Source organism: Cupressus sempervirens, chromosome 4 (assembly GCF_028749045.1).
Source record: "Cupressus sempervirens isolate cs-2001-9-10 chromosome 4, ASM2874904v1, whole genome shotgun sequence".
Lineage (NCBI taxonomy): Eukaryota > Viridiplantae > Streptophyta > Pinopsida > Cupressales > Cupressaceae > Cupressus > Cupressus sempervirens.
Window position 1 is genome coordinate 728633640 of NC_143121.1, and position 15838 is coordinate 728649477.

The following is a 15838-nucleotide window of genomic DNA, read 5'->3' on the forward strand; positions in this document are numbered from 1 at the left end:
AGGTTAGTGTTTATAATTATGATCAACACTTAGATTTTACCATTAGGATTATAGTTAGAATTATTTTTAGGTTTACTATATTTAATAAAACTAAAATAATTGAGAACACTATCCACCTCATGTATACAATTATGTAACATGTCTTGTTTTTTTTTCTCTATAATGACATTGTGCATAAGTTAAATTTTGTGCAAGTTTTTATTTTTGATATTTTCCTTAAATTTGGGCTTACTTATTAGAGTTTAATTCCACTACACTTCCCTCACACATGTTTATAAACTTCCTCCAATTAATCACTAAGTTGTGTTAAAATTAAATTAAATTTTATCTACTTCAAAAAATTGTAGAACATATATATTATCCTTTTACTTATTTTTAATATTTATCCTAGAAATAATGAAAATGATTAATAGGTATTTTTAACTATCATATATTATTGAGGACTATTTTTTTAAATAATTAGATATCTAAATCATATGCTGTCTACTCTAAATACTTATTTGAAGTACTTTTTTACCAATTTTAGGGACCACCTCAAATTGGTCGAGCTATATAGTTGTCAACTGAATGAAAAGTACATGTTTTCATTTCAAAAATTTCACAAAAATTGATAAAGTTATACTCATTCTTACTTTTGATCTAATTTCTTTAATAATAAGATAAAGGATAAACTACATACATAGCATAAAAAACTTGAAGTACAACATCAAAATAATGATTACTATCAATCATGTAAGAATATTAAATTTGAAACCAAGCCATGTAATCTCATGAGTGAATAAAAAAATAATTAGTGACAAGTTACAATGCTTATCATATACAAAAAAATATCTTGTTGATAACAAAGAATTAACACCTTGAGGATCTACTCTAAATAAGAGGATCTACACCTTGAGGAGGGTAAGTGGTAGTCTCCCAACTTGGGCCTACCTTGTCCCACTTCACTTGGATGGCCCCATTCACTTTCTAGATATCAATGACTCTCTTTAGTGAGCTATCTTAAAGCTTCACATTCTTCCTAATTTAGCATGTTTGAATAAATGTCAAAAGAATGGACTAGTTGTATACCATCCTTATATACAATCATTATTCCCTCATTAATCTAGATCATGAAGTGGTCCTTGAGGAACTCTAAAACCATAGATACTTGTGACATGATATTGAAGAAGGTGAGTTTAAGCATAAACCTAATAAGTTCCCTCTTGATATTTTGGAAGAATTCATCATTCCTCTTTTTTTGAAGATACAAAATCACTTCAGTAGATAGAAAAAACTAGAACTGATTAAGGACATTGTCAAATTTATCTACATGACTAGCAAAGACTAGTAAATGGAGTCAACAAAAGGTAAATCGTGCATGAAAGCTTTGAAAAGAAGGGAAGCAGAACATTTTTACTTTAGAGCATTCAAGATTTGATGGATTTATTTTAAGCCCCAAAATGGAAGCGTTTTCACATAATGTTCAATTTCATATTAAATGAAGTGTCCATCGCACTGGTTTAGTTTTTAATACTTGCCATTCAAGAGTCGATTTTCTTAATTAAACTATCCAAACATTCCAATGAAAAAAATTATAATATTTAGACATGCATTCCATGAAAAAGCAAGAATGGTTCATTTTTAAGCTTTTAAACATGGGTTTTCAAGCAATCATTATAAGAAAATTGCAAAAACCTGTTAGTATTTTGCTCCCACAAATACTTGCAACAAAAAAAGATTATAGGTTTGCCACTAGTTGGTCAATCCAGCAAACTCATGGGTTTAAACTACAATCCCACAATGCAGGATCGAAGCTAAAAGGTATCGGGATTGCAGTGAAAAAAATTGGTGAAACTACAAAAAAATGGGTCGTGAGAAGAAAGTAACAGGGCAATCTAGCAAAATGATGATCACATGGGTTTATGGGGACACTTTCCCACTGACAAATTTATCTGTGGGTTCGATAGTGGAGGGAAAAAAGTGGGGTACAATGATTGAATAAATAGGTGAAACATTCCTGTAGGTTTTTACAGCGATCCTGCTGGTAAAAATTAGCATTCCCATGGGAATAGGGTCAGTGGGTATGACAACACGGATGTTTCTAATGGCACGTAGTGGTGGGGTTTGGGGCAAAGGGTGATTTCTCCTTCACAAGGTTGTGTTCTCGTGGGTTGAGGATCACGATCTCACAAATACGAGTTTACAATTTTGTGGTTACGAGATTGCAAACCAGGGGTTCTAAAATGTTAGTGAAACTAGAATTTGATTTTATGGCCGGGAGCATAATTCTTGGCAAGGGACTTTGGTGCCTTCAATTTTTTTTAGAAGAACACCTACATGCATAAAAGACACAAAATGTTAGTTTGGTTAGTTCAAACATGAATAAACAAAAGTGTGATTATAGTGACCCGAATGCGGACTTCCACTGGGTGTGCCAAAATGTATCACCTAATCTAGTAGTGTAATATTGAATACTAACTAGTAAAAGAATTCAAAAAAGTAAATAAGTAAAAACTTATAATAAGATGAGGTTACCACCAAAAGAAGGCAAACCAAGAATGGTAAGCTCCTTGGGTGTAACCTATTATGTCGTAGATATGTCCCTAATGGATAGGGGATGTATGCTAATGATGTACTCAAGCTTCCAATGGGTGGGGGTTTTTACCAAATGTGTAGATGGGTGAGAGTTTCAACAATGGACGTGTGTATGTATTTCAGCATTATGATGGTGTAAAATGGGTATGATGTAGTAGTCAATGGGGCATTATAAGTTTTCATAAAAGTGGATTGATAGATTGTGAGAGGGAAGGGCTTTATTTATAGGCTAAGGGGTAGTGAAATGGAGGGTCAAGATGCAAGGATGGAAGAATGGTGAGGAAGGGCTATGATGCTTTCAAAGGGAAGCACATGGATTGTGCTTGTTTAGAGCCAATAGGGAAGTGACACTTGTCGCAAGGAGGATCAATGTGAGGGGATGGGATAATGGTTGGTGAAAGGGAGTAATGAGGGAGGATGAGTGTGCAAGAGGGATGTAAGAGGTATTTAATGGCATGCAAGAGGTATTAATGGTATGTAAGAGCCATAAATGCTCTTGGATAGGGATGGAAGAGGATAAGGGAGACTTTTTGACTTTAGCTTGGGTTACCAAGTCTCAATCCTTGCTTAAAGTTGTGCACATGTTTAGGAGGGGGATTAAAGTTTGTTTAGAAAGGGGATTAGGGGTAAAGGTTGGGTTTAGGGATATTTTTAGGGGTTTGGATAATTTATTTAATAATATGGGGGATGTGGGATTAAATTAAATAGGTTTGAGGATTTATTTAATTTAATAGAGGAATATGGATTTAATTGATAGATTGATTTTGGGTTATCATTTGATTTTATCAATTGGACTATAGTCAATTAAATAAATTAATTAACTAGGGGATGATGATTAATTAATTAAATAATAAATATTTAATTAGTAATGTCCTAGGAGACTACTAAATAAGATTACCTAGTGATGTAAATAGATTTAGGTGTCTACAAAATTTACTTTTCAATTGGGGATGGATCCTATGAATTTTCTAGGAAAGTTGATGCATAGCCCAAATGATATTTCTCACACAAACTTGACTCAAGCATTTTTTGCGCAAAAAAAAAGGGGAAGAAGCAAGAGCAATGAATACTGAAAAATCCCTCAGCTTGAAACCCGACATCATACTATACTCATATTTGAATGAAAAATGATTGCACCTGTGAAAAAGGACTTAGGGATTTTTATGACCACAGGGAGACTAGAAACATTAAAAAGTTTTGACTGCTGGGAAAACAAAGGGGCCTTAAACATGACAATCGACCCTTCATTAATTGATTTCAAAAAGTAACTCAAAATTATAACGTGGTAAAGGTTTTCAAGAGTTTCACCTAGGGTTTTATACTTAGGAAACTTTAATGGACATTGAAAGAAGTAGAAATCCCACCCTATCAACTAAGTTTGAGCATTTTATGATACAAATATTAGATTTTGCACTTTACTAGAATAAGGGCTAACACCCACAACTACTATTTCACCCTTTTAAATAATTTAGGTTTAAGAAATGAGTTTTCTTTTCTTTCTGTCAGCTCTTCTCTCTCACTCATAGTATCAAGGCTCATAGAGAGAATCCACATAAACCCATTTTGCGCCAAGGTTTAATGGTTTTAATTTATGATTACATAGTGGAAAAATGTGAAATTAAACCTTGCGAGGTCCTTGGTGTTTAATAAGGATAAAAGCTAGAAATTTCCTTCTAGCAATAAAGGTACGGGAAAAGGAATTATGGAAGAGTTGGGTGATATTAAGAGTGAAATGAGTAAGAGGAAGAAGAAAAATATCGGTTAAAAGGATACAAAAACAGAGTTAGAAGGTGAAGTGAGGAGGATGGAAAGATATTGAAGATGGTGGATGATGGGTATAGTGAGTATTTCGGTGGTTCGATGGACAAAATATACAAGCCTCTCAATAATTGTCCTTCCCCTATTTCATCCCATTCTCATGACAACCAAGGCCTTCGTCAGAATGACATGGCAAAGGAGGAAAAAGTGATTAATCAAGAGGAGGATGATGAGGATTTTGATAAAGAGACTCTCCATCTTGAAAAATTTGTGGATAATGTGAATCATGATGTCCACAGTTCACTGAATGCCTCAACCCAAAAAGGGGATCAATAAAGATGTTGAAAGTCAAAGAAAGAATTCCAACAGAAAGAACATTCCTATAACTAATATGGTGGACACGGACCAGAAATTGAAGAATCCACTTGTTCTAGAATTAGAGGACCCAAAGTGTTGGATTTTATTTGACCAATATAACTTTTGGGGGGGTGGGTGTTGAATTAGTATTTTGTGTGACAGAAGGCAAGCCGCTTGCTCATATTGTATCCCAAGAAGGAGTGATGATTTATCTAGGCATAGTTAAAGTCATTCAACAATTAAGTCTTTCATTAAGTAAACCTAGAGTAAAGTCCTTCTTTGGTCAAGTAAATTTCTCGAGGAGATTTATGCTTGACTTCTCTAAAATAATTAAATGTATAGTTGGTATGATAAAAGAAAATACAACTTTAAAATGGACTGATGTTGGGAAAAGACTTTTGAAGATATCAAGAGTTCCATAGCAAAAGCCCATGTTCTTGTCCATCCTAACTACACTAAAGAATCCATTATTTACTGTTATTCCTTAGAACATACTATGTCAACTATATTGATGAAAGAGAATAAAGAAAGAATACAAGCTCAAATTGCTTTCATGAGTATACCATTGAAGAATCAAGAATTGATATACCAACAAAACTTGTAGGAAGTAATACACTTTGTAAAGCCTTGGTAGAGGATCAACAATTCAAAGAAGAAGATACTCCAAAAGTTCTAATGGTAAGCCTTTAGGATCCTTGGTTCTCAAACATTACTTATTTTATGATATATGGTGAATTCCTTGATGGATTGATTACTTAGAAAAGAAGGGTTCTAATAACAAAAATCTTGAAGTATGTGATTCATGATGATGTCTTGTACAAAAAAGCAATTGATGAAACATTTTTGATATGTGTGGATAAAGAGCAATAGGTAAAATTGTTGACATCTTTTCATAATGAAGCATGTGGAGGACACTTTTATTCTACTGTTACTGCATTTAAAATTTTGAGGTGAGGTTATTATTGGCCTTACATGTATAAAGATGCATATAAGTGGGTGGTTATTTGTGAGAAATGCAAGATGTTTGCTGGTAAACCTCAGCTTGCTATTCTACCTCTTAGGCCAATGGTAGTTGAAGCTCCTTTCAATGAATGGGGTTTATATTTTATAGGTCCACTTAATCCTCCTTCTATTCAAGGACACTCTTACATGCTAATTGCCACAAATTATTTTAGTAAACGGGTTGAAGTAAAGCCAATGAAGAAGAATTCATCAGAAGTAGTACGTGAATTCCTTAAAGAGCATATATTTATTAGGTTTAGGGTTCCTATAAAATTGATAATGGATAATACATCTAATTTTTCCTCTTTATAAATTATTCGATTTTGCTATGATAATGGTATTCAAGTTGGACATTCCTTTGACTATTTTTATTAAGGAAATGGGCATGGTGAGTTTGGTAATAAGAATATGATTAATATTTTAAAGAAATTGGTCTCAAATAATGAAAAAAATGGGCATAAGAAGATTCATGATGCTTTATGGGTTGATAGGACCACACCTTAAAGGGCTATTGGTACCTAAAATGGCTATTGGTATTTCACCTTTTCAGTTAGTCTATGGAGTGGAAGCTAATTTTCCACTACCCTTAGAGCTTTCTACATGTAAACTAAAGACTATGATTAAAGAGGATGATTTAAAAGATGGATTAGAGAAGATGATCTTGTAACTTAGCAAATTGCAAGAGGAAAGAGAAGAGATGGTTGATAAAATCACTGAACACTATGGAAGAATCAAAAGGCTGTTTGATAGAAGAACAAGGCCTAGAAAATTTATGGAAGGTGATTTGGGGTTGCTGTGGGATAAGAGACATGAGCCAAGAGGTATGCACTCAAAGTTTTAGTCTTTGTGGAAAGGGCCATTTTAGATCATTTAACTGAATCAGAATAATTCTTTCAAATTGGAATATCCCATTCGAGAAACCCTACTATGTTCCTATAATGAGAAGGATTTGAAGTTGTATCAAATGCAAAATTGAAAGTAGATAACCCCTGCATAGTAGTTAGATAGGTAGGTAACATGCAGTTTTCTTTAGCTTAGTTGCTTGCTTTCTTAGGTAGTTTGTTGTTGTTTTCCTAGTTTAGTTTTTTTTTTTTTTGTTTTTTTTTGTTTTTAAGTTGTCACCTTTTGTGCAGAACCAAAGATTGTTGGATTTCTTTCAAACATTATCATGCTTAAATACCCATCCAAAGTCAGCTGTTGCCCAAGTTTCAGTTCATATCTTTTTGCTTCAGGGTTTTGAAGTCAAATCAAGTATCAATGTTTGAAGTCTAGGTCTATATTTCCCATAGGATTATCTATCTTCTCATCATTCCTTCAAATGAGCTAACCTAATGCTGAAAATCATATGTGCCATGCATCAATTCAAAGCTAGGTGATTAGGGTTTGAGAGGTTTTATGTGTCATCTCGATGAGAAGAAGGTCTAGACCTTCTATTGGTTTGTTACAACGATGATAAACAAAAAGATTCAACATTATGTTATGGTTTCCATGAAAGACATTGCAAATAAGAAAGATGAATGAGCAGAAGAAGTAGTTCATGCAGAAGAAAAGATTCAAAACCTTCCTAGAGTCAAAATAAGAAGATAAGAAAATATGCATCGTCGATTTAGTACATGAACAGTTCATATGCAATCATAATAAGCTACATGGTGGAGAAAATTCAAATGAATGAAAGAAGGCACACTATTGGCCAGTTGACAAGTCAAATGGTTTAGAAGATCAAATCCAGATCATTGATAAAGACCAAATCAATGGATGAAGTTTTAATGATGGAAATATGACTATTCAATGATGCATCTTATTCATTGTCAGATCAAAAGAACATCTACACTTGTCACTATATCATTATGAAAAGATGAACATGTTTTAATCATTACAAAAAAGTGACAGAAAGACATGTGTCCTATGGGCCATTACATTTCACGAAGCAAAATTAGGTCAATGTTAGATCCTCCAAGTAATAAAATAGTTCCTACTATTCACCATGGTGTACCTAGTTGGAAAGTGGACCCGCATCATAAAGAAAATAGAGAATTAATATCTTTTATTTTTTCCATCAGATCAAAAGAGAGATCAACGCTCATTGTTATGTCGCTATAAAAAGTTACAAGGAAAATAATCATAGTGACAGAATGATTGAAAGATACGTGTACACGGAGGGACTCATGGAGGAAGTTTTAAAGAAAATTTATAATGTTTTAATCATGATCGTTAATTTAAGATCGATGGTTAGTGTTCAAAAATGCAATGACCATTGGAATATGAAATACGCAGGTTTGGTGCAAAATAATAGACTATGAAGAATTAACAATTTTCTACAAGTTTTTCTGAGATTGCATGAAATTGAATAGTCATTTCCTATTTTCATAAACACCATGGATTTAGAATCATTGACGGAGAAGATGCCACATATTCATATGACTAGATAATTTCACATTTTATTTCCTTTTCTATTTTTTGACTGTTGCTCTGCTAAACTGAAGGATAACGAAAAACTATAAATGTAACCTCATTTGACGATATAAAGGTTGACAAACTTGATGGTGAATTGGTCTATAATTTCATTTAACCTATTTTCTTGTCATGTTTTATTGCCCATGCATAGATTAGTTCTGCATTAAGAGTTGAAATAAAATCATATGTGGCTCTGTGGTTAACATATGGATTCTATTTCATTTTGGTAACTATAGTGAAGGTGATTCCATTTACTTTCTTTATGTATGGTCTTGTTACTCCTCTTATTAATTTCATCTCACATTAGATAGTTTCATTGGGAAATGAAAGATAACTGTGTATGAATCTATTAGTTATTGGTTGGATTCCATTTCATTCAAGGCTGGTAGTGAGAGCAATTCCATTTTCCCTCGTATGCATATCTCTTCATTCCTCTTCTACATTTTGATGGTTAATCTACATTTAGAATAGAAGTAAGAGTTAGAAATATTAAGATAATCTACTACAGTCATTCCATTGAGAGTGATAGGTTATTCAAATCTATTTTTCCTAAATTGTTCGTGCCTACAAGAAATTTGGTTATCTTTTACCACTCTCAAGTTATGAGCTTATAATGTCAAAACCTCTGATCTCATAAAAAAAAATTCATTGCATATCATTTCAAATCATAGGGAATTACACCTAATCATTCAGAGGGTAATCATAGAATACATATACTAACCCATTTGTTGGTAAACATGTTTTTGTCTCTCCAAGCATTGGGTATCCAAGAGTTAGGATTTTAAAATCTAATAGGAGAGAAAATTATTAACCAATAGTATTTAAAAAGTAAATTAATCCAATATATCTTGTAAATGGATGAGATCATATTATGTTATATTTAATCTTGTAGAACTTGTAGGATATGTGCCCAATGATTTTGTTGAGAGGGAAATATGAACTTTTAAGTAATTCTTTCAAGAAACACTATATCAAGAACTAAAATTTTTGTAGGACATGCACAACATGAACTTTTAGAAAATCCTTTAAAGACTTCAAGGAAAATATAGTTTCAAGTTTAAAGCTAGATCATGTCATTGATAAAATAGGATCATTAGAATTAACCATACATCTTCAAAATATGACTTGGGCAATAGTACATTCATGAGACTAACTACTTTTTCAATAGCAACATACATACTTGTCATCGCTTCATTCGAAAGCACAATACACATTGACAATGCCTAAGGTGTACACTCATTTTCAAGATACGTTAACAATAATATAGATAATATCAATTTTATACATTATATAAAGTACATAACAAAAAAGTTTCTAATTTGAGCCACTCATTCATTTTTAGAATATAATCTGTTATTAATTTAAAATTACTTAACACCTATTTTAATAGAACATTTGCAGGATCTAGAAAACCATTCAAAGGAGAAACAATATAAAATATTTCCTAAATTTCTTGCGCACATCATTTTTTTATGTTCAAAATTTATTTTCAAGCTACAGATGCAACATAGTTCTATATTCTTTGTCTATGACTCTTTAGATGAACACATACATTACTTTAAGAAACTTTACAATTTATGAATATGTCACCATTACTAAATGTTCAAAATTTTTAATGTACAATTTGACTCAACACTTACCCCAAAACTCACCACACTAGAGGAAAGAACTTTGGCGCTTGCACCCCTTGTTAAGATCTATCATATTCAATAGTAGTATATAATAATAATATATGATGGTTAAGTTTTGGTGGTGTTCAATTTAATAGTGGTATTGTATGAAAGTTAAGTTTTTGTGTGGTATTCTCCTTACTAAGGATCAAACTCTAATAAATAAAATAGACCTATTTTTTAAAAAAATATTATTATTATTAATATTAGGGTTTACATCTAATCTTAATTGAAAAAGTGTCAAAAATTTATACAGATATAATTGAATGTCAATCATTAATTCATTTTGTTAGATTTAATTTTATAATTAGAAATTGAATAATATCTTGATTGTAATTCGAAGAATGTTAGAAAAGTTATAGATTTTTAGAAATGCTATTAAAATAACTCAAATTTTCTCATTCTGATAAGTCAGCCTGAAAGGTGACACAACTTTGTACTTTCACCCTCTAACTCCAAGTCTAGAGAAAGTGAGGAGAAAGGGAAACATGCGAGGAAAAAATAGAAAACTAGGAGGTTCCAGTGCATCAATGATGATGAGAAGGAAAATGCTACTAAGTCCCCCCTAATGATGGAGGAAGTTTAGTCATTATAAAGGTATATCTCATGTTTCAACTAGTTTCAGTTTGGACAATCTGGATCTCACAGGTTGTCCAACCTAGCCACCCATATAAAAAGCTGTGAGATCTAGCTTGTCCAAACTAAAACTAGCCAAAACATGAGATATATCTTTATCTTGAGAAACTTCCTGCATCTTTAGGGGGGATTTAGTAACATTTTCATCCTCCTCATTATCAATGTACTAGAACCTTCTAGCTTTTTTGTTTTTTCCTTGCATGTTTCTCTTTCTCCTCACTTAATTTAGACTTAGAGTTAGAATCTACTTCTTTCGGGCTCTCATTATTTTTCACTCTTTTTTTCTTATTAAGATTTGAGACATCTCTATGCGAATGTCTCCCACCCCTAGTTAATTAATTCCATCCTAACCTCACCTACATCCACACCCTGAAAATGTCTAAAATAACATAATTGAAAGTTCTAGTATTACATCAGAGAAATGTGGACATGTGGAAGAAAAGCAAGATGAAATAAAAGATAGCCTAGAAGAGATAGACTGGGATTTTGTGTCTAAGGGGATTGGAAAAAAAGGAACCCATGAAGCTAAGTAGGAGAAAAAATCTAGGAGTAACTTCTATATTAAGGAACAACATGGTATACTCCAAGATACCGCAAAAAGCTTCTCAGATATAAACACCCATGTTTTGGCTACACTTAGTACGGTCATGGAAAATCTCATGAGAAAGGATGATAACCTAGGCACAAATGATAACTCATCCATGACATCTACTTCCCCTCTCAAGAGACCTAAGGAGGACCCCCTTATTTCCCCTCCCCCTAAGAAACCCCCTGTCCAACCCTTGACCCCTTTTACTTGTCCCATGCACCCCCTTGTTCAAGACCCGAACCCATCCACCAATTTGGATCAAAGTACTTTCAAATAGGTTGAAGCTAAATTGAAGACATTGTGGACCAAGATGAAAAAGAAAAAGAACCTCCTAATTTATTTGAATATGAGGTTCACCACTTTGGTGGATTTTTTTGGTAAAGTTTATGCATTTTGTAGTAACCATTCTTTAGCTTCTTCAGTCAGGGAAGATGGGAGGTAAGGTGGAGGAAGATGAGGAAAGCACCTAAAGACTCTATAGGTTCCAATTAAATGACATGTTGAATGTGCAGCAAGGGAAACCAACCCCCTGATGAGAAGAAAGAATGACTAATTGGCCTCATTTTGTGTTAATTTTTAAATATTGTTATGATGGTTGAACTTTGATCTTGTGTGGCCAATATGGAAACTTTTTATATGAACTTTAATGTTGGTAGCCTAATTAGTTTTCTTGTTGGTAACTTGTATGACACTATAGACTATAATGGTTTTGATAGTAGATTGTCAAATTTTTGTAGGTACTTATTTTTTATGATAATGGGCAGCTAATTTGTTGTTTATGATTTGGGTCAGTGAGCTATCTATCAGGTGATAGTGGTTCCTTCACTATGGTTGTTCTCACTAGGCTAGTCACCCATTTTGGACTGCTAGTGTTATACATAATAAATGTGACATCAAATATGAAAATCCTTTAGCCACATAATAATATTTGATGGTAAGGGGATGATTTCCTTCTTAGGCATAAGAAATCATATAATGCCTTCAAATTAATCGCATGAAGTTGGACTATATTATCTTGGATTGTTAAGAATATATTCAACTATTATTTAGATTAATTTAGACTAAAGTAATTCTTTTAAGATTTAAACTGAAAATTTATTTTAATTATGTATTTATATTTTTATAAAATATTAATAAAACAATTCAAATACTATATCTCGAAGTAGTACAAAAACAATAAAAATCTATGATCTAGCTATTGGTTGCGTATATTATTTATAGATTTAATTTTGTAAGGTTTTTGCACAAACTATCTCATCCAATATTAGAAATGGGAAATATGACAAGACAAATGACAGATCATGAAATTTGATATTGAACACCTAGGAAAAAAATCATCCAATAAAATCTAAAAGTAATAGATATTACTCTTTAAAGATTCTTGTAATCAAGAATCTATCACTTGATAATTATTAAATCTAAAGTCCCTTACTTGATCCCACTTTATAAGCCATTCTTGGCTTACATGGTAGAATAAAGTCTATTATCCATCATACATAAAGTAAGAAAAAAGAAAAAGAAATCATACAATTTCATCCAAATTTCGAAAAGAACAATCCATAGAATGGAATTTAAAATTTAAAATTAATATATATTCTTATTTAGAAAAAATGATAATATAAAATCTCCCTATAATAATTTTCAACGAAAGACGTTTAAATTTTATAAGACTATATATTTGCATATAAAAATAATTTTTTGAAATTTTTTTTATAATAGCCTTTTCTATTAATAAATAATAATCTAAGAATACAATTCACCAAAAAAGAACCAGAGATACAAGATCACCCACCCAGAATTCACAAGTATTAGCTCTGTGAAAATGAAAATAAAGTAACTCAATCATCTCCCTCTCCCTCTCCGTGACAAGTATTATCTCTGCCATTAGTAAAAGAAGAAATGCAAAGGCCGATTCATTTGAGAAGCCGAGTTTTTTCTCTTCCATCTTGTAAGGCAACCGCAAGAAGAAATGAACGGTTTTCTCGATCCTCAGAATTTATAAGATCTGCATCCTTACTACAATTGAGCTCATTTACAAGGTGCTCCAAGATTTTAGCCAGGGTGTTCGGAGTTTCTGAGCGCTTGTGTAACTGTTCAGACCAAGATTAAATTACATTATAAATCAGGTTGGCTGGATCTCCTCTACTTGAAATTTAAGCTCTTGTATCTGAAATTTGATTGAATCGATTTTGTGTACCATGGCGTCTCTTGGCAGCGGCGAATGCAGAACTAACATCAGTACGTCTATTGAAGAAATTAGCTACAATGAGTCTCAAAACGAGGGATTTCTAAGAAAAAATTGGTTAAATATAAGCAAGTTTTTGATGGGGTGGTGTAGAAACATAATGGATGTTGGAAGAGAGGATCCCAAAAGGATTATGCATGCTATAAAAGTTGGGTTGGCATTTTCATCGGTTTCGCTGTTATTTCTGTGGGATCGATTATTTTGCAGGGTGGGATTTGGTAACCATGCAATTTGGGCAGTCATGACTGTCGTTGTCATTCTCGAATTCTCTGCGGGTATGAGTTAGTTTAATTTAATTTACCCCTTGTTCGATTGTTTCCCACGCAACCATCTTTTTCACCCTAATCGACTAACATTTAGAATGGCTGTTGTTGCTGCTTGAGCAGGGGCTACCATGAAGAAAGGCCTCAACAGAGGAATTGGAAACATGGTGGCTGCATTTCTTGCCTTCCTCGTTTGCCACGTGTCAGAGAAGGTAGTGCGAGGAAAGGCGTTTGTAGTGGGATCTTCCCTCTTCATCGTGGGTGAGTTTTTGTGCTCTCTTGGAATCACCTTGTTGCATTCACCAAATCTCAATTAGTAATCCACTACACTCATTTTGTAGGAGCGGCTACCACGTATGCCCGTTTCTTTCGTTCCCTCAAGAATAAAATTGACTATGCAGTGCTTATATTCCTGCTCACATTCAGCATGATAATGGTCTCTAGATATCGAGTGGAGAATATATCATGCATGGCATATGAATGCTTCGCCACCATACTCATCGGATGTGGAGTGTGTTTGGTTGTAAGTCTGCTCATCTTCCGCGCCTGGGCTCGCGAGGATCTTCACAATTCCACTGGCAGGAAGTTACAAGCCTTGGGGAAATCTCTGCAGGGTAAGAAAATCGAACGAAAACAATTGAGGTTAGAAATCCTTGTTTTGATTGTGATGAAAACGTAATGTTTTCTTCAGCGTAAAATTTAAGTTTTTCCCAATGGGCTGTTACAGATGAACTACTAGTATGCTTTGATTGGTGTGGCTTGTTATCAGTTTGGTAGATTAACTTGTTAAAATATCTGACTAATGTAATGGGCATGATATATTTGATGTTAGGATGCGTGGATGAATATTTTGGCAGATACTGTACTGATGAGAAGGTGGAAGATGAGTCAGAAGATATTATACACAGAGGATACAAGTCTGTGCTGGACTCAAAGGCTACCGACGATTCTTTGGTAAACCGTAAAAATATATAGTTATTAGAAGAAACTAATTAAGTGGTAGCCATGACAAATTTTGACATTAGAGAATGTTAAATGGATCGTCTGAAACCAGTGATTGTACATGTTAATTGCAGGAAGAATTTGCTAGGTGGGAGCCAAGGCACGGTCTATTTCGATGTCGGCATCCATGGTAGCAGTATGTGAAATTTGGAGTGAAGCTTCATTATCTGGCTTATCCTATTGTGGCCTTGCACGGATGCCTTCGATCTGAAATCGAGGTATATTCGTATGCATTTCCTCATTTGGTATCATTACCTTAAATTTACAAATTATCTTCAATGCATGCACTATAGTTGATGAATTTTTGTTTCGCATACGTTTCAGGCCCCTCATTCCCTTCGTTCACCACTGAAGAAGCCATGCACCAAAGTCGCCCACAAAGCAGCCAAATTACTGGCAGAGCTGTCAAGCTGCATTGAACAAATGAGAATATACGACTTCGAGCCAATATTGGAAGAAGTTCAACATGCACTCGAGGATCTTCAAGTTTCCTTGAATTCTCAACCAAAGCTCTTACTGTATTCAACAACAAGAACGCCGAGTCAGAAAATCATACTTGAGAATGAAAATAGAGAGGAGGCGGTAAGGTGGGCGATGAGAAGAAGATCATGGCATGGAGAAAGTAGTGACGAGAAGAGGTTAATGCTGAGACACGTCATTGAATTTGGAGAAGAACTTCCATTGGCTACGTTTGCGTGGTTGGTGGTGGAGATCGTAGCGAGGCTTGAGCATGTGGTACACGGCGTGGAAGAGCTCGCGGCAATGGAAAAATTCAAGCCTCACAATCCTTCGACGTCGGATCCGGAGGCTTTAATCATAACTAGTTCTGCTTCTCCCCGTAGTTATATCCAGAGACCCAGTCTTGCAAGAACGCCAGAAAGATGTGTACATATCAACAATGTCGACTGATTTTTCCCTTCAATTCACACTCTAATACAAGAGTCAATTTTTAACATCATACACTAAGGGAAAACTTAAGCTTGCCAGAAACAAAGTCAAATTCTATGGTTGCATTATTAAATTTTATGTATTAATGATTTACACTAGTCTCATTTTTGTCTCTCTCACAATTGTCATATCATCTTGCTACACCATGAGCTACTCCTAATCCCAATCTTTTGAGAGGAGCGCATACCTTAACTTCACTATGCATGTCTAATCAAATAATATTATATTTATACCAAATAATCAATTTAAAAACAATATACACTATTATGACATTGGTAAATTTTTTAAAACTTTTCAAAGACTAGTTGTTACACCTACTTCCAATCTTGTTTGAGCAGAT

General features: G+C 33.7%; 1 protein-coding gene across 1 annotated transcript; it reads left to right on the forward strand.

Annotated features, from left to right (window-relative positions):
- Nucleotides 1–13385: 13385 nt before the first annotated feature.
- On the forward strand, nt 13386–15459 carry LOC149563391 (aluminum-activated malate transporter 14-like). The gene is made up of 6 exons (XM_089828155.1): nt 13386–13560; nt 13672–13809; nt 13950–14190; nt 14406–14502; nt 14688–14768; nt 14875–15459. The coding sequence occupies exons 1-6, from the start codon at nt 13386–13388 to the stop codon at nt 15457–15459; spliced, it is 1317 nt and encodes a 438-aa protein (XP_089684281.1).
- Nucleotides 15460–15838: the final 379 nt, after the last annotated feature.